A 26,971-nucleotide genomic window follows, 5' to 3' on the forward strand; every position below is an offset into this window, starting at 1 on the left:
CCAAATGGTGTCGGCGCAGCAGGCAACCACTGCACCTCCTGGATCCCCAAATGTACCATTGCATGCAGCTGTAACATGCAGCTCTCGCCATCTAGTAGAGGCATGTGAAAGTGCACAGCACATGAAAATTTGCTGATGCATGTGTGTGGCATTGGGGTACAAAATGTGATTTCTTCACTAATGAATTTTTTTTTTTCAAGATTTTGGGCTGCCAAGTTGCGTGTGGGGCCCTTACATGGGTGCGGCTCTTACATGAGTCTATATGGTACATGGCTTCTCCAATTGCTCTGGGAGCAACTGAACAATTAGCTCAAACATGCTTTCTCTGGCTGCAATGCTGAGAGGCGTCTGTGTCGTTGCAAAGTGATTCGGAGCGTAGTAGGAATAAGCTGAATTTGCCATTAGACTGTGTTCACACTGCAGTGTCCCGCTTTGAGAAAAGCACCCCACCCATCGTGATTTGTGTAAAACTTGTGGAACATTCGGCTAGTCGTTTCCGAGCATTTCTGTGAAGCTTCAAAGGTCATTTAACAGTGTAACTAAGCATTATCATGTCAATAAGCATGTGCCTATAGCGTTAACAAATCCAGAATAATACTACTAAAGTGTTTTTTATCAATGATACAAGTTTTTGTATCAGTAATACAGGTTATTTGTAATTTTACTCTACCACCAGAGCACTTTGAAAGCAGTCTCAAAAGACGAAACGAATGGGCCATTAGCTCCCATTAATTCCAGACAGACCAAGCCAGACTGTGGTTTAGGGTGCCATCTGCATGTTCAAAATGACTGTCACACTGAATGGAACAAGCATTAGCATCATTTGAAACTTGTTGGGTTATCACGCTGAAAAATGAGGTAATGAATCCCGGCCACGGCGGCCGCATTTCGATGGAGGTGAAATGCGAAAACACCCGTGTAGTCAGATGTAGGTGCACGTTACAGAACCCCAGGTGGTCGAAATTTTCGGAGTCCTCCACTATGGCGTGCCTCATAATCAGAAAGTGGTTTTGGCATGTAAAACCCCATTAAAAGAAAAACAAAGTTAATGAAGACGCCTGCTTTGCTGCAATCTCGAAGGCCATTACACTCGAATCCACTTATAGCAAAGTTGAAGTGCCAAGAAAATTCGGCTGGCAGCTGTGCTTGTTCACAAGGATGGCTTGGTGGCTTAGTTGGTAAAGCATCTTATAGGGTTAGCAGCGCACACAGACGGCAACAGAGAGAAGAACATCAGGACACAGCACTAAACTACAGCTGGTACTTTATTGGAAGAGGCAACACATATATAGGCTTAAACAGCCAATGGAAAGGCTAACAAAGCAAAACACACACAAAAAAAAATCGGACTCTCATCATATTGACACATGTACGTGTTCATCTTTTTTAGGTGACTGCTTTTCACCCTCTAACAAATGTTATTGCTCAGCGTAGAACGCGCCATGTATCGGAAGTTTCTTGAATGTTATCAATGTTTCTACCCGTTGTCTGTTGTCGCAGAAGCTTGGGTTATCTGATAGCATGTGCGACGAGAAGTGCATAGAATTTTCTGGAAGACATGCGGGCACCAGCAATTACTCTGGAACCTTCGATGACCCATGTATAAAAGCCGATGTGCTTGACCAGCAGATGAAATTTTCGACGGTCGCCAACTGTGTTCGCCGCTATCGTTGTGCTTTGAGTGTAACTTGCTTTTGTGGGCACAGGTTCGCCCAATAAAAAGTTAGTCAAGCTATTGACAGTTTTGCTGCTGTGTTTCTTGACTGTCACTACCACGTGACATCTGGTGGAAGTGCTAGCGTATTCATGTACCGAACGCCCCCGCAAAGCCGGGATCCAAGCCAGAACCACGAACACAACTTGAACGTCGCCAAGGACCAGCGAGCTAGCCGCAGGCTGCAAGGACTACCCCCGGAGCAAGGACATTTGCCTGAGGTGACCAGGAAGATCGTTACCAAGTCAACAACCACAATGGCAGCACCAGCGTCCCCCATTGCACTTCAACAACCAAGGGAGTCGCCCATCTTCGATGGAGCTTTGTTTTATGATCCCGAAACCTGGCTTGAGACTTTCGATAGGTTCTCAGTCTTCAACAACTGGACCTCTGAGGATAAGCTGTGCCACGTGCACTTCTGCTTGGAAGATGCCGCGAGGACATGGTTCAAGAGCCAGGAGTCCACCCTCAGAATGTGGGACCTGTTCCGCAGTAACTTTCTGAGGACTTTAACGAGCATTGTCTGAAAAGAAAGGGCTATAGTTCTGCTAGAAGCCAGAGGGAAACTACCCTATGAGACCATCAGGGCCATTGTACACGAAGAACTGCGCAAGATGTTACCTTCTTCACTACTTCAGGTGTCCTCGGTCATTGACATGGTCAAGGACGATCTTCGACAGTCACTGGGCATTTCCGAAGTGCAACCCAAATTGCTGCTTCCTGTGCCGGAAGCGATGACCTACGCCTCCATCGCTTTGTGCCCATGCCAGGACTCTGTAACGGCGCAATTCCGTCGTCTGCCGCTGCCACCACCAGCTCGCCCATCTGCCGCTGTGCACCACTACCCAAGGAAAACAGATGTATGGTGCACCCTCTACCACTGCCTGCTGTGCCATCACTGTGGAGAAGTCGGCCACGTCTACCGCCGATGCCCATACAGTGACTTGGGACTGCGAGGGTTCGTTGTCAATGCGTCACGCCCACAGCAAGGTGAACGGCCTCGCGATATCTCTAACTACCTAGCCGCCACTCAGTGGAGCCCATGACAACTGTCCCGTTCGCTTTCACCCGGCCATTACCTGTCCCGGCAACACCAACTATACACTGGCCCAGCCTGGGGCCGGGCTGCAAGCCGATACCCGGAAAACTAAAAGCAGCAACCAATGGAGGTGCTGTTGGTGTTCGACGAACTGAAGAAGATCCTCTGCCACTGCCAAAGATGCCAGAAAACCTGTTTCGACGACATATTAGTGAGACGCCGCCTTCCCGACAAAGTCTGGAAGCAAAGAATATGCCGATGAAAGGCGACCTGATGACAAGATGTTTCAACTTTGGGTCAGCCCAACGCAGACGTAACTGTAGTGCAAGACAAAAAAGCTGGGCGCATTCCAAGATCATGTAATGGGAGCACAGTTCTTGTTTCCTTGGAGTAGATCAGTAAGCGGATAAATCAGGTGAGCACAGCGGGGGATGAAAGGCCGATAAAAATTTATCAATCCCAGGAACTCACGTAGTTTACATACGGAAGTGGGCTGAAGAAAGTTGCGAGTAACTTGCACTTTGTTAGGGAGCGGCCGAATGCCATGGCGGGCCACGCGGTGTCCAAGAAATAGATTAGGCACGCCGAACATACACTGACTTTGTTGCTTTGTTGACTTTGTTGACGATTAGCCCGTAGTCGGCAAGGCGTTGGAAAAGCAGCCAAATGTGTGAAAGGTGATCCTCTGCATCACGGCTGAAGATGAAGAGGTCACCGATGTTGGCAAAGAAGGGAAGACATCGGGTGACTGTGTTTGTCAAACGCTGGAAGGTGTGAGCAGCATTGCGGAGACTAAAGCGCAGGCCCAGGTATTCAGTCAGGCCAAAGGGGTCATGACGGCAGTCTTGGGAACTCTCTTTCAAAAGGTGGTTTCTCCATGTAGTGGTGCTGAAAAATCCGCAATGTTAGGCAGGGGGTAGCGATCGGGATAGTGGCGTTGTTCAAGGCGCAGTAGTCTTACTAGGGCTGCCAGTCACCTGGGGACTTGCACACTATGGGCATAGGAGATGTTGCAGGACTTGATGATGACGCTCGAGCATATGGTTGAATTCGGCTCCGGCAATCTTGAGTTAATCGGGTGCGTTGCGTCGTGAAAGACTCTGCACAGGTGGCCCTGTGGGGATAATATGGTGGGAAACATTGTGCTTGACAGGCCGCATGAAATTGGACGGGCGAAGCAAGTGTGGAAACTCGTCAAATATGTGCTCATAAACCGATAGAGGTGCCTGACGCCGGTTGTGCTGATGCCGGCTGTTGACGCTGTACCTTGCACCGTTAGGTGTGTCGTAGCATCGACAAGATGCTTGTGGGCCACGTCCACAAGTGTCGAGAACCTGCTACGAGAATTCATCGGAAAAGATGCCAGAGTCCAATGTTTAGTGTGAGGCCGCATTCACTGTAAGCCATGATTTAGGTCTTGTTGATGGCTTGCAGCATAACTGCAGATCGGCGATTCTTCAAGAATGCCGGCACGGGTGGAACAAGGCTAACTTCGGCTCCCGTGTCTACTAGGAAACTGAGTCAAAAGCAAAAAAAAATTGGCTGAAGGCTTAGCTTGGTTAAGACTGGAAGATTTCGAAAGCAATACCCTTGGCTGATGGTGTGGACATGGTTGCCCTTCGTTAAACTTATGGCTATACATAATCTGACATAGCGCAAGGCCGCGCGCCAACCACTGCGAGGAGCTGAGCTGTAGCCCCATTTATCCTCCTAGCGTGACGTCACACCAGCGAGCGCCCTCTCTCAGTAGCGCCGCAGCAGCGGCGCACAAGGCTTCGCCTCCACCATTGATGCCGCGAGCTGGGGCCCCGTCTCTCGGTCTGGCGTGACGTCACACCAGCGAGCGCCCTCTCTCGGTAGTGCCGCAGCAGCGGCGCACAAGGCTTCGCCTCCACCATTGATGCCGCGAGCTGGGGCCCCATCTCTCGGTCTGGCGTGACGTCACACGGTCACGTGATGCGCAGCTGTGTAAGGAGGCGCCATGACCACCGATGGGCCGAAAGTGCGAGCAGTATTGCTTTCGCAATAAAAACAAGCGACCTCGATGTGCTCCTTGACGGCCACGCAGTCACCACCTTAGTGGACACAGGAGCCGACTACTCCGTCATGAGTGGACCCATTGTCGTCCAGTTGAAGAAAGTTAAGACTGCATGGGAAGGCTTTCAGATTCAGACCGCTGGAGGACACCTAATAGTGCCGACTTGAATGTGCACGGCAAAGATTAGCGTTCGTGACCAGACTTACCCTGTAACCTTCGTTGTCCTCCAACAGTGTTCATGAGAAGTCATTCTCAGCATGGAATTCCTGAACCAACATGGAGCAATCATTGACCTAAAGTCAGAGTTGATAACACTGTTGCAAGATCAAGAGGCACCACCGGACAGCTCTTGTAGTCACCAGCCTTGAATGCGCTCAAAGATCAAGTGAACATCCCGCCTCGTTCCAGCATTGGTATTTCCGCCGGCATCGAAACACCCGCAGCGCAGGTGTAGAAGGCGTCATCGAAGGTGACAAACATCTACCGCTCGACCATAAAATTTGCGTCTCAAGAGAATTTGCTAGACTGCATGGAGGAAAAGTGAAAGGGATGCTGACCAACTTCAGCCAGGAGTTCAAGCACGTCAAGAAGTACATGATGATCGCATATATCGAGGAAATGGTAAATACCAGCTATGCATTTGTCCTCTTGGATTCTGCTGCATCTACCCTGACGACCATTGTTTCCGAACCAGAATTCGGCATAAATCCTAGTCTTCCCATGAGCAAGCAGGAATAGACTGCTTTTCGACATCATCAAAGATTCGACAAACACCATTTGCAAAGCATTGCATAATAATCGAAGAGTATGCTTGACCACTCCACCAGAGCCCTTACCAAGTTTCAACTTACCAAGCTATAAGACAACAAGTAGTTGAAATGCTGCACGACGACATCACCCACCCGCCAAAAAGCCTGTGGGCAAATTCTCCTGTTGTCTTGGTGAAGAAAAAGGACAGAACTCTACGTCTCTGTATCGATTATCGTCGACTGAACAAGATCACTAAGAAGGACGTATACCCCTCCCACGAATAGACGACACATTAGATCGGCTCTACAACACTTACTACTACTTGTCGATGGATCTAAAGTCTGGCTACTGGAAAATAGAAGTTGATGAGAGAGATAACGAAAAGACCGCCTTGCTCACACCAGACAACCTGTACGAGATCAAGGTTATGCCATTTGGACTGTGCTCGGCACCTGCAACGTTTGAGTGCGTGATGGACACGGTTTTAGTAGGATTGAAGTGGCCGACCTGTCTTGTTGTCTTGGATGATGTCGTCTTCGCTGGAAATTTCGACGATCACCTCAGGCGCCTTACGACAGTACTGGAGGCCATCAAGTGATCAGGGCTTACTCTCAAGCCGGAAAAGTGCCATTTTGCTTATGATAAGCTTCCGTTCCTAGGCCACATCATCAGCAAATCTGGAGTCCGCCCCGACCCGAAGAAGACATTATTATTCAAAAGACTAGCGCAAAATAGCAGGGACAAAGACAGAGAAGACGACAGGACGAGCGCTAATGATGACACACCAACTAGCCCAGCTTTCTGCCTTGACCGAAGAAGACATCTGTCATTGCAGCCCATCAACAAGAAGGCAGTGTGTAGATTCCTTAGCATGTGTTCCTACCACAGGCGCTTTGTCAAGGACTTTTCACGCATCGCCAAGCCACTGACACGTCTAAATGTGATGTCTAGCTCAAGTGGGAAACGCCCCAGGCTGACTCATTTCAAGAACTCAAACGACGTATGCAGTCGCCACCGGTACTTACACACTTCGACAAGGACGCCGATACAGAAATCCTCACCAACGCCAGTAGCCTAGGCCTCGGTGCTGCCCTAGTCCTGAGGAAAGATGGACTTGAACGGGTGATAGCTTATGATAGCCAGTCGCCGTCAAAAGTGGAAGGCAATTGTTCTACGACCGAAAAGGAATGCCTCGCCATCATTTGGGCTACAGCGAAATTCCGCCCTTACCTACATGGCAGGCCATTCAAAGTCATCAGCAACCATCACGCGTTGTGTTGGCTAGGGAACTTAAAGGACCCTTCAGGATGCCTGGCGCAGTGGAGCCTCAGACTGCAAGACTATGGCATTACTGTAATCTACAAGCCCGGACAAAAACACTCTGATGCTGACTGCCTATCAGGTGCCCCCACTGACTTGCTGCCACAAGACAACGAGGATGACGACGCCTTCCTTGGAATACCGTATTTACATGATTGTAAGTCGACTCGAATGTAAGTCGACCCCCCCATATCACATGTCACAGGAAAAAAGAAAAAAAGAGCAGACCCGCGGGCGCAATCCGTAATGAAAATTTATTAGTAGCTGGCATGGTCTCTCGACTACTCATCCTCACCAGTGCTGCCATCGTCATTGCTGCTACGGTGGCACGGCACATCATCGTCCAGTGAAATTGACATTTTTTTGCATACATAAGTGCATTTGCATGCATTCATAAGTCCCCGCCAAAAGCACCCAACCACACAGAGCTGTCAGGGAGGCTCTTTTTACATGTCCGGTTGGCGTAAGTTTGCGATATTCTGCTGCCAGCCACTCGTACTCACGGCGGAGCAAGTCCTTAAAAGGCAAAGATTCAGGCTTGTCTCATGACCATGTCGCACGTCACTGGCAGGGACTGATCATGTATTTCGGCGACATGCGCCACATGTTTGGCCTTCAGCTCCGGAAAGCGTCCCGACTTCGGCTTGCGGAAACCTTTTCGCTTGCCGTCACAGGTGAAAATTTTGCTTCGCTCCCGTAGCCACTCTCGCACCACCCATTAAGAAACATCAAACTTGCGGCCTGCTGCGCAAGTTTCTTCAGTGTAAAAGATGGCAGCCCTCTTCAACACTGCTGTGAACGAGCGCCGACTGTTTAGTGGACTCGGGGTACTCATGACGACCGAGGAAGCACGGAAGTAGCACGTGGCCGGCAGTCAAATCGAATGCATGAAACTAAATAGCTACAGGGAAAGATAAACACACGAGCGGTGTCTGCTCTTCCATGAACTATCGATAGTTCCCGCAAGCACCGCTGTTCTGAGGGTGCCGCTGCAAATGGAACAGTGGCACTTCCATGAACTATCGACACTCCCACATGAGTGCTGTGTGCACTGTAAAACTCTCTAAAATGTTGAAAAACCCTTCCGAAAAGTGAGCAAATGCGTGGAATAGCGGAAAGCTACGGGTGGGGGGGTCGTAGAGCAAACATAAAATTGTAACTACGTTGTAGCTCCCCTGATATCCCGTTGGTCTTGCTTTTTTTGCAGTGCCATGTTTTGGTTTCGATTGTAAGTCGAACCCCCAACTTTAGATTTTCAAATTAAAAAAAAATAGGTCGACTTATAATCGTGTAAATACGGTAATAAGCTTGGAAGATTTCACTGAACAACAACGAGCAGACTCGGAGCTAAAAGCCTGGTCAAGTATTTGGAAGGGAACACCGATGTCCCTAGGCCATTTAAGTGAGGATTGTCTTCGTTTTTGCTTCAAAACAACCTGTAAAGAAGAACTTCACACCAGTCCGTGCCAGCTACCTCCTTGTTGTTCCCTCAGCACTGCGCCCAGAAGTACTGCACGCCCTGCATGACGATCCGGCCGCTGGGCACTTCAGATTCTCCTGGCCGCTATTGAGGATACAGGAAAGGTATTACTGGCCGCGCCTGACCGCCAACATCACCCGTTACGTCAAGACATGTTGAGACTGCCAGCGACTCAAGACACCACCGACAAAGCCGGCAGGATTACTACAGCCCATCGAGCCTCCTTGCAGGCCATTTCAGCAGATCAGGATGGATTTCCTGGGGCCCTTTCCGACATTTACATCTGGAAACAAGTGGATTGTCATGGCAACAGACTACCTTACCTGCTACGCCAAACGAAAGCTCTGCCTAAAGGTAGTGCGGCCATAGTAGCCAAATTTTTCATCAAGAGCATCCTGCTGCGACATGGTACGTCAGAAGTCCTCATTACTGACAAAGGAACGGCTTTTACTCTGGTGCTTTCTCTAGCCATTCTGCAGTACAGCCACACAAATCACCGGAGGACCACTGCCTACCACCCGCAGACGAATGACCTAATGGAATGACTGAGCAAGACGCTCACCAACATGTTAGCGATGTACGTCGACATCGAACACAAGGCATGGGACACCATGCTGCCGCACGTCACCGACAAAGAAAATGTGGACGTCACTGCCTATCTCCAACGCGGTGAAGAAGGACGACAGCTCGCCTGCCTGGACATCAAGAACCAGCAAGAGAGCGACAGCCGACACTACAATCATCAACGGCGCTACGTGGAATAGCAGCCTGGCGACAGTGTTTGGGTTTGGACCTCGAGAGAGTAAATTATATGTTCCTTGCAATTGCAGGAAAAGGTATATCGGCCAGTTGGGTAGGTGTGTGAACGACAGGCTCAGGGAGCACAAGAATCTGGTTGGAAAGACTTTTCGTACTGGGCCACCTGTCATTACACTGTATAAATTGTACTTGTAATCAGATCTATGGGGAGTGTACAGGGATTAAGAAAGAGAAGGACAAGCAGACACGTGAAGTGGTCGAAGCATGCGAAATCCATTGTGATAAACAGAATTGTATAAGCACACCTACAGTGACACTCCCAAAAAAGGAAATTGAATAGTATCTGGATGATGCTTTGTAAAGGGCAGAGGGCGATATGATGGGAGTCCAATTTCTTTTTTTTTGTTTATTTATTTTTATTTATTTAACAATACTGTAGGCCTTTGCACAGGCCCAAACAGGAAGTGGATTGTACAATATACACACACGAGCATGGGAAAAACAGGAAAAAAGAAAAACAAAAAAATATATATAAAGCAAAAAAAAATGCCATACAACAGCACTGGTATACAACGCAAGACACCCTTTTTTTTTTTGTTTCACATGAATCAGGGAAAAGGTACTCAAAACAATTGCAATATTTGTCGTATAATATTCTTGTAGTTATTGTGGATCTATATAACACCACTACTCAGCACATTGCAATATTTACATTTGAAATGCAATCACACGTGCACTAGTGTCCAGTCAATCAACCAACGCATTACCTTTAAACTATGCGCTCAACTACTTTCATGAACAGCCAAAATATGACTCCAATTTTGCGACAAAGCCATCCACAGAATCTGAGTCTACAATTTCCTTTGGTAACGAATTCCAGATTTCAATTGCCCATGGGAAATATGAATAGCTGAACGTGTCGCACTGTGTCGGATATTGCCTGATGTGTTTATTATGACAGGTTCTATTGGAGTGTCGGTGTGGTGGCTGCGCGTAATCTCGCTTATCTATATTAATTTTGTCATTACATAGCATAAAAAGAAATTTCATGGCAGCCACACGACGCCGACAAACAAGGGTAGGCAGTGCTGCCTGGCTTCTAAGAGCACTTACGCTTTCGTGTCGAGAATACTTATGGTAAATAAATCGCAACGCTTTATTTTGAATGCTTTCTAATTTCTGTGAGAGTCCTTTCTGGTGCGGGTTCCACACTATGCTACCATACTCAAGAATTGGCCTTAATAAAGTTCTATATGCTGTTAGTTTCACGTAGGATGGTGCTGCAGTTAATTTTCTTCGCAAGAAACCGAGTGTTCGGAAGGCCTTCGTGCATGTATTATCGATATGGGTATTCCATTTTAACGCGCTTGTAAAGGTTATGCCTAAATATTTTACTGTGTCAGTTTGTATTAAATCGTTGCCGTTTAATGTATAATTGAACCTAAAGATCGACTTTCTATGAGTTACGGTCATATACTGTGTTTTCTTAAGATTAATTTCCATTCCCCACATGTCGCACCAGCGGGCTATATTGCTTAGTGTAGTATTTAGTCTAAGCTGGTCCTCGATTCCTTGCACGCTTGTATAAATTACCAAGTCATCGGCGAAGAGCCGCAATTTTACTCCATTTTCTGCACAATCAGCGATGTCGTTAACATTTGTGTGTGTTTGGCTTTGGCTTTGGCGATGTCGTTAACTTGTGTGTTTGTTTGGCTTTGTTAGCCTTCCCATTGGCTGTTTCAGCCTATATATGTGTTGCTTCTTCCAATAAGGTACTACATAGTTGCAGTTTAGCACTGTGTCCCGTTCTTCTCTCTGTTGCCATCTGTGTGTGCTGTTAACCACATGAGCCTGCTTCAGGATGGGCCCATTGTGTGACTGTGCATTCCTGTGCTAATAGCATTGTTGTGTTGTAGCTGCGTGCTACTCTTCCAAGAAAGCTCAATACAGCAATGAAGTCATGCAATGCGTTTACAGAAAGTGGCTGAATATTACAAAAAGCCAAGGGCATATTGCCTAGGCCAAGTTGAATGTGCCTCAAGTGCAAGGTATTCAACCGCCAGTCGGGGATTGTGTGCTCTTGCAACCAGGTGAACCGTGAGCTGAAGAAGCTTCTTGTGGCTTCTGTGGGGGAAGATCTAGAAGCACGCGTACACTTTCTCAGCGAGGACAAGGCGCAGCTGGCTGCAGATGTGCGAGCTTATGCACAACGATTGAGCCAGGGCCGGGAGGAGATTGACCGGCTGGCCATCCATGCGGACGTTTGGCGCTCAAAGTTCCTGGCTGCAAGGTATGTGATTGACTAATGGATTAGTGAGCAGATGGGAGGCATCTCTAAAATTCCCCACACGCATTTCGCAAGTTTGCTTTTACTCTGGCCCCACAGAACCTACTCCATGACAAGCAGCTGTTTCACAGTTAACCTAAGGATTCTTCAAGTACACTTCCTAGCGCAGATGAAGTACAGTGTTTGGTTTGCAATTTAGATTGTGCATATGTGGCTGAGACTCAGCATAACCAAGTTATGCTTGCAGTGAAAAACATGGCAAAATAATTGATTTTGTTAAGTCAAGGTTTCTGTGTTCCCGCAGTAAAAGTTACTTCACAGATTCCTAGAACAGTCCTGTTGCATAACACTTCGTCAGTTATGAACAGGCTCGGGCACGAAATTTGACTGACGGTGTCGAAAAGAGCTGGTGTGAGAACTTGTGCCGAGAGTGAAGCTTTCGCGTGGAGCACGATTATTGCTTTCACCTGCTGTCGCATGGCACCATTCAAACCATTATCATAATAATGCCCCTTCTGCTGTGTAGCGATTCCCAATCACCGTAATGTTGGCAGTAGTCGTTCATAATAACTGCACAATAGGCAATGCATTTTCCTTTCTTGTAAGCTCATTTGAGTTGGTGTATTGATTTTTCAACTGAGAGCATGTCATCATGAATAGGGTATGCTGAATGCCGTACTGTTACCACAGGTGATGGAATGTACTTTGCTTGATGGTCTGTGTGAAAATCATGAATTCATTGTCTGGCAATGTTCCTTTGCTTGTCACAAAGGCTTCAAATACATGCACGATGCAATGGGCATGGACATTGTTATTTGGCTAAAGTATGAAACAAAATAAGTCACAGTATTGCCTGAAAAGCAGAGCATTGATAATGATACCAAACTATGGACAACTACAGTGCAGTCCACTTATAAAGATATCAAGAACGAAAAATCCTATCATTATAACTGATCATTACTATATCTGAACTGCCGTAAGAAATGAAAAAAGCTCCGAGACCAAATTTGCCACTTACGATAAAGAAGTGACATTGTAGAAAGAAAGCTGTGAAAAATGACATGTTCATGTATACCTCTAAACAGCACGTCAAGTGTTAGGTGCACTGAAATAGTCAGAAATCTACACTTGCTTTCATGGATGTTTCAGGTTCACAACCACGGTGTGCGTCGTGTCGAGCGGCTGCGCGAACACTGGCAGCTATAACCTAGTGTACATGAAATCACTGGGCGCCCCTATCGACAACAGTGCACTTTGCGTCGACATTGGGGTCAGTGTGAAAGACGGGTCACTGTCAGTCTCGTCGGCTTCATTGCACAATGCCACCACTTGTCGTGACAATGATCGCCCTGTCAGAGATTTTTCGCAGAACGAATCAGCGCTGTCTGCACTCAGAAGTTCCTCCACCGAAGCACAACCTATTTTATCACCAATAGCGACGTGCTCCGGTATTGTCAGTGGCTGCTGTCGTGTTGGTCTCACACATGAGGGTTTTGCCCTGGTGCGCAAAGCCCACCATTTCCGTTCATCAGCAGGGTCACTTGTTCTAACCGTCATGACTGCACAAGCTGGTACATTGAGTCTTGCAAAATTTGCAGCTTTTTCTCAAGCGACACAGCTTTGTGCTTTGTTGGGGCACCTACCGCTGCTTCCGCGGCGCATTTCCGCACTTGCCGAGAAAGAGAGAAAGATTGTAGAAAGGGAGTGCAGGTGTCGTTCACTTCTCGCTTTAATTTTTAAGCATAAAGTGCTTTTAGCTCCTGTTGTCGGCGACCTTCAAGTGACCTTGAGCCAGAAGCCAGAACCATTATCCGGGCACTCACACGAGAACATTTGGGCAAGTTGCAAGAACAAAACAAGATCATCCAGGCAACCAGTCAAGACTGCACTACATACGCTAGTTGCTTCCCAAACAAGTTACAAAAAATATTGCTTCCATGTTCTTCCTGATGTTTGTTCATAATATCACTCAAACTGTAACTTGTAGTACGCTGAAGTATTATTTGTCATTTACAATAGTGACATTCAAAAGGCAGATACAAGGCACTATAGACTTCATTGTCATCTTTGGCACTGAGACAAAGTTGCCTGTGATCTTTCTAATACCAGCGATCTGCGAGTTCCACGGTGCATCCAGCGCGCCAGCAATGTCTGGCAGCGTCCTAGCCAGCAGCGTCCTGTGAACCGCAGATGGCTGTTTGGCCGAGACGAGAGTTGCAACGAGGATCTGTCTGTGACAGAAAACTATAACGTCCAGATGGATCACTGCACAGTACGGTGTGATGTGGCGTGGTGCGGTGTGGTGTGCTGTTGCGAACATGCACTACACCTATTTAAAGACTGTGGCTAGTATCATCTCCAACCAATCTGCTTTGGTGGTAGCCATTTCATGCTTACACTTACTCTCAGTTACGGGAGAGCCCAAATTTTTTTTCCCCCTCTGTACGCTTGCCAACGACGCGGATGAATGGCTGGATGTTATCAGTGTCCCCTTTGGAACGGGTCTGTGGGTTGCACCACCAAGCTTTTACTATATTGCCTACTGTCCTACCTATGTTACAAAAAAAAGGGGGGGAAAAAACAACCAAAATGAATTCCCATAACCAAAGTTTCTGAACCCCTATTGTGAATTTTGTTTTTGTACACCTCCGTTGTTTGTTGTTTCCCTACTTTTCTTCCAGCAATCTTCCAATTGCCTCTTGCTAATCTCTACTGTTTACATGTTTACTTCTCCCTGCTCTCGCTGAACCCAAGGGCTTTAAGGAGCCCAGTAGTGCCTAAATCTAATAAAGCTTGTCCTAATAAAACTAGTTTCATCATTTCCCTAACTTTACCATAGCAAGCACATGCTTCTTCCTTGCTGTACTTTAAGCTAGTACACGTTTTAAGGCATCCTGATCTCGCTTTGAAAGGTAGGGACCTTCCCTTTAAATTATCGAAATTGGTTATTTCCTGATTTCATTTTTTCTTCTTGGGTAGCTATTCATAGCAGATTTCTTTTCCATTGGTGCCACCCATGAGATTTTCTGAGCCTTTTGGACATTGTCTTTGACGTTTTTTGTTGCCATGTTGCTTACCATACCGGTCGCTTACTTGCTGGTAAGCTTCCTAATTATTTTCCGCTACAGTGAATCAATCTTTTCATGCACAAATACCTGAACACTCACACAGCCCATTTACTTTCTTTTATACTTCTCAGTCGTTCTTCAAAGCTAATTTTACTTTGAGCTTCTCTCACTTCAAAACTTGTCCAGCCCATGTCACCATGCACAGCTTCAATTGTAGTCTTCCTGTGAGCGCCCAATGCGAGGCGTTCCACTGACCTTTGGTTGCCATCGAATTCTGATTGTACCCCTGATTTCTAGCAAACAACCGCATTTCCAAATGTAAGTCCTGGAACCATTACACCTTTCCACATACCCCAGAGCACCTCGTACCTATTGTATCTCCATAGCACTCTGTGTTTCATTATGGCCACACTTCTCTTCCCCTTTACTCTTAGTGTTTCTTCCTGTGTTTCCAGATATCTACTGCCTTCATTTATCCATATACCAAGGTGTACTGACCGTCATAGAGTTTCTCACTATAACACCTAGAGGATAATCTGGCGCCACCGTCTATGGGAGTTTCTTAAGGGGGCACCGTGCCATCATGGGAATGACGGTATATGTGTCTGCGAGGCTCGTGTTGGCTGGTGTTGTAAGAGGCTTCGTCTAAAACGTGGATATGGCTACGCAAATAACGCGTTCTCAAAGTAAAATCTTCATGAAATGTTTCCATTCACGCATATTACATCTTTACTCACCCACGATGCATGACCAAGCGAAGAAAAGCAAGAACAGACGACCAACTGTTTCAAAGCGAGCGCGAACCTTGTCGTCTGTCCTCCAACTTTAGCGGCCCGCTGATACTTTTTACGTAACATGTAGTTGTACACACAATAACAAGTTCTCATAGTTAAACAAAACATGTTTTCGCGTAATAATAAAGCTAAAACAGCTTTTCACGTGCTGTTTTAGTAGAAAGTGAATCATTGTGACAGACGGAACGGTACTTGCCAAGCGCGTCTTCATGGTGTCCTGTCTCTACGAGAACGATGCCAATCCGAATCCACAATATACCGGCATTCCTATGCATACCACAGCGCAGCAGCGCCAGATTTCCCTCTAAGTAATGTAGTGAGAAACTCTATGCTTACCGTATTTACTCGCATAATGATCGCACTTTTTAGTCAAAAAGAATTGATGCAAATTCAGAGGTGCGATCATTACGCGGGTTAAATTTCCCGCAAAAAGAAAAAAAATTTTTTCATCCTGCGTTTGCTGCGGGATGAAAACAGGCCAACAAATAGGCGGCTGCCGCCTTATGTAGTGTGGGACACCAAAACAAAAATGGCGGCCGGTGAAGCAAGCCAAAAGTGCCGAACGCGATTTTTTTTTCTCACAATTTCTTCTCAAACAATTTCTTCTGTATCAGTAATGAATAATATCGTTAATATCGGCAAGTTTACGGCAATAATGTAGCTATGTCCACTTTGAGGGGACAGAAACTGATGGGCGCGCTTAGCTGCCAGTTACATAGAAACACATGGCGAGCATGCTGCGGAAACTGTGGTATTTGTCTTCACTACTATCCTAATACGGCATGTTTCCGCTAAGGGTGGGCAGATATCTTAGCTGTGTTACAAGCGTTGGCGTATGAATAGGGCACACTTCTAACATATCAGTGTAAACCTGGCTGCTATCGTTGCCGCTTACGATTTGTTGCGTGCCCACGAGTGCAGACGAGAGGAATCGAAAGGAGCTTTTTTTGTTGTTGTTGTTGACCACAACCCTTATAAAGCCTACACATAATAAAGGCAAGCTTGGTTGTAGCTTTTTCTTTTTTTATTATGGAAGTGCAGAAAATGATGAAAGGAATGAAATGGTTCATCTGCTTAAGAACGTTTGATGCGTGCAGACCCCTTGGTTTGTCTTCAAGAGTAGTTCGCGTAGCATTCGACAGACGGTGAGCGCAATCATTATTAGCTAGACTTGGCACATGACATATCGCTGCTGCAAGTTCGGGGTGCGATCATAGCGCGGGAAATTAAAAAAATAGAATTTTGATGACAAAATTCAGGGGTGCGAACATTACGCGAGTGCGATCATTATGCGAGTGCGATCATTATGCGAGTAAATACGGTATATTTTTTTACGCGAGGTATTTTCTGGTCCAGTACTGACACTGTCTGTTCACTGTTTTCATTGAATACCGTAACACCTGATTTATTAACGCTAAATTTCAGACCTAAATTCTCGCCTTCCTGTCCACAGATTTTTAGAAATGGTTTTAGGCGCAAGAAATAAAACACGGACAACAGAATAAAAGGCACGAACAGGCGCCTGTCTGTGTCTTTTATTCTGTTGTCCGTGTCCTATTTTTTGTGCCTAAAACCATTTCTAAAAGCCATGTATCAATAGCTTGGCAACAGACGTTACTAAACTGTCTACAGATATTAGCCACATGTTGCATATCACATTGCTTGTTAGCTAGCAACACAATGTCGTTCACATAAAACAAACTTGGATGCTGCTCTTCTACTGTAACCGCCTGTTTGCATGAGAGATTAAATTGGATAGTATGTCCTTCTAGCTCCCTTGTCATCCTCACCATATACCATACGGTATTTACTCAAATCTAATGCATACTTTTTTTTGATAAAACGGGTCCAAAAATTGGGTGCGCGTTAGAAACGAGTATGACCCTAAATCTGTGTTACCATATTGCCATCAGCATTTCAAAATGGCCGCCTCATATGCTCTGCCGTAGCTTCCTCCATGTGCTGCAATACAAGTGCTTAGGCACTGCTTCCTTTGGCTTAGGTTAGTGCACCATCCGTCCTCCCGTTTGCTGTGTTTGCTCTATCAGCATGGAAGTGCCGACTGCAAAGACATGCAGCGTTCATCATGATGCCGCAATTAAAAGGAAAGCGATAACGTGTGCAGAGACGGACGGAAATTGGGCCGTATCACGGGCGTTCCGAGTTCCACAAACTTGTGTGCGGGACTGGCGCTAACAGGAGAGGCGTTCTACACTGGCGGCTGCTACATACAGTAGGCCCCTATCTTGAAAGCGATCTGCGATGGAGACAAGAGTCTACGCATCTAGGTCACTGTGCTGTGTTCTTGTCACTCATTTCGAATTGAAGTGAGAAGCCGCACAAAGGTCAATTCCTTCGCTCCTGCTACCGCATTTCCTCACTCCAGAATTTTGATAAAGAGTTTCCACAGTCATTGATGAGATATGTTTATGTTTGCTTATGCACGTTGTGGGGATGCGCGACTCTCACGCGTACTCTGATATGTTGTTTTTTCCCATAGCTCCCGTCTCCTGTAATCTGGCTTCGCTGCGTGGCTTTACTGCAGCGGTCGATATATTTGTAGGGTAGTACAAAAGATGGAACGAGTGTTGCTCTGCTAACGCAACATAACGGTGGGGTTACTTGGGCCAAAAAAGAGAAGGCTCTTCCTCTTTGGCTTGGGGTTGGCAAGCGGCACGGATGTTCTGCGCGTGTGCCGATCCATGCTTCTGCGAGACTGTCTCGCGAGGCCTTCCCCAGAATGGATGAACACGATCGTTCAAACACGCTACCATTCACGTCGGACTTTCATGATTTTTCACGCTTCCATCGGCATGTTTTGTGGATAGCAACTCAGCTAGCAGGCATTAGTCTATAAAAGGTGCAATGAATGCCCTTGTGATTGTTTGCACTACTGTGTTGTCGTTCCTTTGTCCTGAGAGCATGGTTGAGAAACCCACAATGTGACATCATGCTTGTTAATTTAGCTAGTAAGTGAATGTTTAAAATTTTATACGGCCGATAAAAGTACTATCCTTACCTTTCGTAAAACTGTCTACTAATTTGCTATCGTAATTGATGCTTCGCCTTTCAGGCAAAATGAGGAAACAAAATATTGACTCTCGAAGACAAAATGGCCATCTTGGACGCTGTTTCTGGAGGCGAAAAAAAGGATGTAGCTGCCAAATTTGGCACCCAACTAGTTCTCTGTTTACAATTCTGAACGCAAAAGATGCGATTTGCAGTGCAGTAGAATAAGGTACCGACTGCAAGAAGAAGCTGAAGCCATCACCATACGCCGACGTCAACAAAGCAGTGTTTACTTGGTTCTTGGACATGAGAGCACGAAATGTTCCCATCAGGGGCGCTGTTTTGCAGCAAAAAGCAAGGCATTATGCTTGTATCTTGAGCTGCAGTGATTTAAAAGGAAGTTACGGGTGGCTTCAGGGCTTCAAAAGCAGGTATGGAATCGTCGGCAAATTAATTAACGGTGAGTCCTCCTCTGTGGACTGCGATGGTGCCATTTCTTCGATTGAGCACAAGCTACCAGGCACTTTGGAGCGTTACAATGCGTGTGATACCTACAACGAGAATGAGACAGCCCTTTTTTACAAGTTGATCCCAAACCGCACCCTTACGCTAAAAGATGTCTGCCACAGCGGCAAGCAGAGTAAACGTCGCTTGACTGTTTTGCTCTGTGTAAATTCGGACTGAAGTGACAAGTGAGTCCCACTGGTTATCGGCAAAAGCGCCCAACCCAGATGCTTTAAACAGACACACAGAATGCCTGTGAAATACGTGGCAAATCCAAAAGCATGGATGAAACAGGGCATACAGTCAAATCTCGATATAACGAATCACACAGGACTGCCAAAAATCGTTCGTTATTTTGAAATATCGTTGTAATAAAAAACTTGAGATTATAAGCCAGTGGGCAAACCTAGAAATGAAAATGACGTACCTTGGCAGCAGACGCATGTGCAGACAAGCATACTCTCAAATAAAAATGTTTCACTCACTTCAAAGCCGCTTTATTTGAAAAAATCAGTGATGTTCTTCTGGTGCGTGCAGCATGCGTGACTGATTGGGAATGCATCTACTTACATCTTCCACTTTGCGCAATACCTCATCGCGTATGTCATTGCACCGAGCGATGAAAGTGCGGACAGATCGTGTGGGGTTGTGTTACTCAGCCAGCCAATCACAGAAGCAAACAAAATCATCGTCATGTGGTTTTTCAAAATGGTGTAGTACTTGATAGCTCCGGAGCATTCGCTATTCTTGAAGAATCTTTTCATCGGCGGAAGCAATGAGGTGTGCAGCAGACATGGTCGAAATGTATAGAGTCTGAGCATTTCACTCTTCAAAAGTCTGTGGTACTGTTCATTTAACTGCTTAGCCCGTTTTACTTATGAAACTGCACTTCCAACTGAAGTGAAAATTGACAATAAATAGATTCAGTGAAGCAACCATTTTATTTCAGTTCAATAAAGAATTAGACCTTCGCCATTCCACTATAATAGGCGAAAGAAAGGGTATAAAATTACGCGCTAATAATTTAATTTTTTTTGGTTACCACCTTATTTGGGTAACAAGAAAAGTTTGAAGTATGAATTATTTGCAGCCTTGCGGAAAAACAGTGGCTGGCAGTTATGAGGGTGTGGGCAGGGCTTTACTGCAGAATTAGGTCGTTTGTATCCGACTATAGCAGCGTTTTTAGAATTAGCTCTGGAAGAATTACAGAGAAATATATATTCATGGAACAATCACAGTTCTTTTGGATCCCTCGTTTACTGCTCTACCAAGTGCCAAAACCAACTAGTATTGTTATTTGGAAAGTTGCGTAACTATGCGTGGACGGCAGTCCTGTACAGCTGGGTAGAGCTCAAGACGCTGCAGTTCTAGACGTACTGCACCCACCGCGAAAGGTTAGAACAACACCTACATAAGCACAGCAGAGAAGTGGCTACGTCAGGCGGTTCGACTGATAACTGTAGAAGCTTCATCCAAAACACACGGAATTGTTCTCCACTTCCAGCGTCGTTGTCTCCACTTGCTCTTTAAGTTCTTTAAGTAAAAAGATGTTAATCCATAAACATTTTCATAAACCATGGTTAAGTTTGTTAATTTTCGCTTGTCCTTCGTGTTTGGCTGCTGCCTTGGCTCTCTCCTATAGTAGATCACTTAATTTCTCAACACCTTGCGACTAATTTTGCATGAAAAGTGCTGTACAATCAGGGAAAAACCAGACGAAGTAAACAGGTGGCGTTCATATTGTTTATGGGTTTAAGGAATAGTGCAAGATTTGATGATGAACGCTGTTTTGCATTGTTTTATTTTCCACCTTATCTAACCCATATAGCGGGTATATGGTTCGAGGCATCTACCATCGTAGTGGTGAGCCGTCACTCGAGGAAATAATGAAGTAAAAGGAAAAGTTAAACGCAAGTAGCGTTTTCTCTGGCCGCAACTCGTTCTACAAACATACAGACCAGCTGACTAAGAACCGAATCCGTTTCCTGATCCCTGGATAAGTCCGAACAAAGAAGGTTGAACTAACGAAGCAAGATCGATTCGTGCGACCGTTGAATAGATGGTGACAACTGAACGCATCTCGAGTTAAATGCGCGGGCACCCAACCTATGACAAAACTGGCCTTCACACCCCAAGAGATGCCGATAACTACCGCCATCCAAAAGGAGTGGAAAAGTCAGCACAATGTTGACCGCTGAATAGCTGTCAAGTCTCAGCATTAATTTGGCGGCGCTTTAGGAATGTGTGAGGAGTGATGGTGTGGGCGGGGATGGGGGGAGTATGCAGTTCGTCCCCCCCCCTCGCACGGGTATGTGCCTGCTTCAGGTCATCGTCATTCGAGACGGCGCGAACGCAGTTGACAAACTCTTCGGTTGCCAGGTCCGCCGCCGTTAGTGCTGCGCTGTCGCTCTCCACATAGTTGTCAAAGGAAGAGATGGCGGGCAGCTGTTCCACAACCTTGGTCCACAGGTCTCCTGGGTTGTTGTTGATCGCCTCCAGGTCATCTTCAAGCTACACAGGCACTTTACAAGCTCTGCTTTTCGCCAGCAGTTGCTAATGGGGGATGCCTTCAAGTTCCACCAAGCTCCTGTGAGCATTTCCGCTGCCTGACAAATATTGATTTGTCAAATAGCGGTTTAATTTTCTTCGTGCCTGTTGCAATGCAGCAGAGCAGGACTGTCATGCGAAGATGCGACTTCTTCCCTCCTTTGCCCTGCTGCCCTTTGAAGTGCATCATTCAGTCTGGCAGGAGCTGATAAAAACATGCGGTCTCATCCACGTTGAAAATATCATCTTCATAGTACGATTCAGCCACCTCTAGAGCAGCCTTCTCTATCAGCAGCCTTTTCTTTGCCCGAGACTACCTGCCAAGATATTTCGTTCCTTTGGCGGCAACGAAAAAGCCAACCCACACTGGCTTCGAACCCAGTTATTTCAAGTGCATCAGCAAATTCAGGGGCTTTTTCTTGGAGCATTGAGCCAGACATGGGAACGTTTTGCAGTCTGGCGTCTTTGAACTACGTGAGAATAGCTTGGTCCACATTTTGAAAGTTCCCCAGTTGCAGCTGTTTCCTCTAGCAGCGAGTTGCGACTCCCAGTGAAGCTTGACAATCTTGTCTGGGTCTTTCAAAACCGTTGCAACGATCAATGGGGCAATGCCACGCGGTCTGCACACTTTGATTTGCTTTTTCCCTGTGTCAATTTCCTGCAATACGCCCAATTTGTCCTGAAGCAAAAACTGCTTTCGCTTCTTCTTGGCGTCGTCGCTAGCTGCATTCATCGTTGGATGTCGTGCAAACATCGCCAAACCTTTGTCATGAACTTCTTGGTGGAGTTTGTGGTGAAGCAGTTGGCACTTGACATGGTGATAATGATAGCTACTGCGACATGGTGATGGTGATAGCTAATGAACTCACGGTTTGTTTCACGCAAGAGTTGTGGCGCTGTTATTTTTAGTCAAATTCGTAATACTGATGTTCCTTGGTTATAAAGGTGAAAATAAACTACGTCCATTATACTGAAATATGCACTGTATTGAAAGTCATAGTTCTGAAATATTTTTACATTGAAAGTAGGGGGAATCTGGCAGGGATCTTTAAGATATTCGTAAATTTGAAAAATTTGTTAATGTGGGATTCGTAGCAACGAGATTTGACTGTATTTAGTGACTGGTTGAGAGAGTTCAACAAAGATATCAAGAAACAAGGCCGCAGAATTTGTCTATTCGTAGACATCTGTTGAATGTTGAAGGCCTCGAGCTGTCTAACATTGAACTCCAGTTTTTACCAGCGAACTGTACCTCGCTCATTCAGCCCCTTGAGAGAGTAATTATTAACAGTGTGAAGCATAGGCACCGACTACGGGGGGCTCCAGGGCCCGAGCCCCCTCCGGAGGTATACGGAGGGGGGGGCCCCCCGGCGATGCTGAAGGCTACCCCCCCTCCAAACCTAACGTGTCACTGCCATAGTTTTGCCACCTACATTATTTGACGTCTCTTTTGACTTGCCTCGACCTTTTCACTTAAAATTTTATTGTGGCTAATAGCTTACTGCATCATTGTTAGCGCGCACGTGCACGGATTTTAATTAATACTCTACTTTATTTCTGCAAATCCGGACAATAGGTGAACAAGCGCATTAGAAATACCAGCAGTGGCTGCCACATCTGTATTTTCTCACTTCAACATTGTTTTAAATTTCCACTGTAAACACCATGCACATACATAATATATTTAACTACTGTATATAGACAGGACAAAATTTATTACATTTTTGAAGAACAGGAGGCAGCCAATTAACAATTATTTCTAAAGGTATGGATAGCTTATGCCTAGAGAATGAATATGTTGCTGTATGTTTACCTCGCTTCAAAATGCTTTGCGTGCTTTTTTGACCCTGCAAAAACCTGTAGACTTTAGTAAATCCTTCGGCAGAGTCTTTTATCAACAGTGTGTTAAATGAATGTGAATGATATGTGTCTCAGTATCACTTGTCTTTCCAGTAAGCAAAACAAAAACAAAGGACTCATTAAGAACACTTCTAATAACTTACAACATTAATTAGGGATAGAAACATTGTCACTTGCATGCACAGGTCATAAGTATATACAGGGTGTCCCAATTAACCATCATTCACCAAGATTAAAAAAAAAACAATGCGTTACTCGAATAAAACCTAGTGCATATTGTTTCCAGTACACTGGTGTAGCTGCCAGTAATCTTTTGTTGTTAAGATTTAGTTAGGTAATTGTAATTATCTAACTCAAGACATACTATCATAATTATCGAAATGTCAGTGAGGCATTTGTAGGCACAAGCAAGGGACATCTAACTGCAGTATTTTGAGCAACATACGATTTTGTTAAGAATTTTTTCAGATTGATAAATAAACCCTGCGAAATGTGGTGAATACCACGTGACTGTGCTCCCACCCGCATCATAAAGCAGCGCCCTTGAACCGGCCCCTTCTGAGTTTGCTAGAACAAAATGAAGGCAATAAAGCAAAAATCACTGCCCAAGCACTTTGTACAGATGGTTAACCAGCGAAGTGGAAACGTGCGGCCCCGGTGTTTATCACTGGGTTAATTCCGACAGTTCATTAAATGACGGCTTGGTAGGCTGCCGGATCCTCGGTACGCAGTTGCTGCTTGCGCTCGCCTGCACGAGCTTGTTCTTGTGCCTGGGCTGCAGCATCAGGATGACGTAGACGAGTTTCTTCACAGTTATGCTCGCGGCATTGCTGATTGAAAGCTGCCTGTTCCTCAGGAGTACGTATGACACGACTCCTACCCGTGTCAGAGCTGGAAAGAAGCTGCTGGGTGCCCGCTCGGCTGCAATGGAAAGCAACAACATCACTACTGGCGCAGCCAATCGCGCGCCTTTCTTTTGCTTCTTTTTTTTTTCATGCATTCACATGGTTTGGCAGGGGGTAGTTTCGCCGTACAGGCGACAGACAGACGGACGGACGAATCGGATAGCCATATAAAGCTTCGTTGTAAAACATCTTGATCGAGCCAGTGCCTTATCTGCTGCGCCTCGGCCGAATTAACACATCACGTTTGGAATTAGTTGCAAACAAGCTGTGATAGCTGTTCTCTTAGCGTAGGTGAAGTGCACCCCAGATGGTGCTTTTCTTTTGCCGCAAAACCTATCACCACAAAAGCGAATTCACATCATGATCGTCATCATCATCAGCCTGGTTAAGCCCACTGCAAGGCAAAGGCCTCTCCCATACTTCTCCAACTACCCCGGTCATGTACAAATTGTGGCTATGTCGTCCCTGCAAACTTCTTAATCTCATCCGCCCACCTAACTTTCTGCCGCCCCCTGCTACGCTTCCCTTCCCTTGGAATCCAGTTCTTAACCGTTAATGACCATCGGTTATCTTCCCTAATTAAATGTCCTGCCCATTCCCATTTCTGTTTCTTGATTTTAACTAAGATGTCATTAACTTGCATTTGTTCCCTCACCCAATCTGCTGTTTTCTTATCCCTTAACGTTACACCCATCATTCTTCTTTCCATGGCTTGTTGCGTCGTCCTCAGTTTAAGTAGAACCCTTTTCGTAAGCCTCCAGGTTTCTGCCCCGTACGTGAGTACTGGTAAGACACAGCTGTTATGTACTTTTCTCTTGAGGGATAATGGCAATCTGCTGTTCATGATCTGAGAATGCCTGCCAAACGCACCCCAGCCTATTCTTATTCTTCTGATTATTTCAATATCATGATCCGGATCCGCGGTCACTACCTGCCCTAAGTAGATGTATTCCCTTACCACTTCCAGTGCCTCGCTACCTATTGTAAACTGCTGTTCTCTTCTGAGTCTGTTAAACATTACTTTAGTTTTCTGCAGATTAATTTTTAGACCCACTCTTCTGCTTTGCCTCTCCAGGTCAGTGAGCATGCATTGCAATTGGTCCCCTGAGTTACTAAGCGAGGCAATATCATCAGCGAATCGCAATTTACTAAGGTATTCTCCATTAACTTTTATCCCCAATTCTTCCCAACCCAGGTCTCTGAATACTTCCTGTAAACACACTGTGAATAGCATTGGAGAGATCTATCTCCCTGCCTGACGCCTTTCTTTATTGGGATTTTGTTGCTTTCTTTATGGAGGACTACGGTGGCTGTAGAGCCGCATAGATATCTTTCAGTATTTTTACATACGGCTCGTCTGCACCCTGATTCTGTAATGCCTCCATGACTGCTGAGGTTTCGACAGGGGGGCACGCCACCGCAACGACAGTGGTCACAAAAATCCCCTTCTTGACGCAGGTTCTCGTCCTGTGGTTCGTATTGTCGCTTCGGCTGAGCTTCCACGGCAGCAACACGTTTCTGGCTTATCACCAAAGCGCACCCGCCCAGATGCTACCCATGGCCCTGAATGATTCTTTGCAAGTCACCTCACACAGGCCGTTCCTTGCCACAGTCCAGTTTTTCGTCTGGCAACATCGAGCAACTATGCACGAGGGACAGCCGCATCGACTACATATTGCACCACCGGACTGGGGCCAGTTGGGGCACGCCACCGCAACGACAGTGGTCACAAAAATCCCCTTCTTGACGCATGTTCTTGTCCTGTGGTTCGTATTGTCGCTTCGGCTGAGCTTCCACGGCAGCAACACGTTTCTGGCTTATCACCAAAGCGCACCCGCCGAGATGCTACCCATGGCCCTGAACGATTCTTCGCAAGTCACCTCACACAGGCCGTTCCTTGCCACAGTCCGGTTTTTCGTCCGGCAACATCGAGCAACTATGCACGAGGGACAGCCGCATCGACTACATATTGCACCACCGGACTGGGGCCAGTTGGGGCACGCCACCGCAACGACAGTGGTCACAAAAATCCCCTTCTTGACGCAGGTCAGTTACCTTCCGAACGCGGCTTGTGTTCGCTCTGGAAATCGCTGTTTTCTTGCGGTGTCGTGCCCCCCTTGTGTTATTGGAACTTGTTGTGGGCTGTTGTGTGAAATGTTATCTCTATATATCAATGCTAACACAATTACTCTGCTCCTGTTGCTGTCGGGCGACGTAGAATTAAACCCAGGACCAACTGACGTTTCACCGCCGTCCATTGAAACCATTGCAAAGGCCATATCTCGCATAGAAACATCACAAAGCTCTGTTCTGTCCGAACTTTCTCTAATCCGAGCATCACAGAATAACATCGAGACCCTCGTGACCAGCCTTTCGGCTAGCGTTGATGCCCTGGAGAAGATTGTCCAGTCGACTCAGTCAAACGAAATAGGTTTAAAGGCGGACGTGAATGGTAGCCTTGCAAAACTTTCTACTGAAATCAAAGTTCTTACCGAAAAATTCGATGATGCAGAAAATCGCCTGCGTCGTTCAAACTTAATTTTTTGTGGAATTCAAGACACAAAGGGTGAGACTTGGCTTGAGTCTCAGACAAAAATAGTATCATTCTGCTCCGAGCAACTCGGTTTATCCGTTAGTACAGACGACTTGGAGCGTGCACACCGACTTGGTCATTACCAGTAAGACAAAACTAGGCCTATTATTGTAAAATATGCAAGAGTTAAAGATAAATCAAGAATTCTTGCAGTGGCTTCTAGGCTCAAGGGCACGAATTTTTCGATTCGTGAGGACTACTCAGCCAGAGTTCGACAGGCGCGAAGGAAACTTTATCTTCATGGACAACAGAGCGGCAGATCATTTAAACTTCACTTTGACAAGCTGCTGCTTGATGGCAAACA

At 46.1% G+C, this 26,971-nt stretch overlaps 1 protein-coding gene across 3 annotated transcripts in view; it reads left to right on the top strand.

Moving 5' to 3' along the window:
- The window catches only part of LOC142571285 (golgin-45), a 125,062-nt gene that overhangs the window by 11,881 nt on the left and 86,210 nt on the right, over positions 1–26,971 (top strand). For all 3 annotated transcript variants that reach the window (XM_075679523.1, XM_075679525.1, XM_075679524.1), the window contains exon 4: positions 11,191–11,390. In XM_075679523.1, coding sequence (XP_075535638.1) covers positions 11,191–11,390 — 200 coding nt within the window. The remainder of the gene's footprint in view (positions 1–11,190; positions 11,391–26,971) is intronic.

Source organism: Dermacentor variabilis, chromosome 2 (assembly GCF_050947875.1).
Source record: "Dermacentor variabilis isolate Ectoservices chromosome 2, ASM5094787v1, whole genome shotgun sequence".
In the NCBI taxonomy this organism is placed as follows: domain Eukaryota; kingdom Metazoa; phylum Arthropoda; class Arachnida; order Ixodida; family Ixodidae; genus Dermacentor; species Dermacentor variabilis.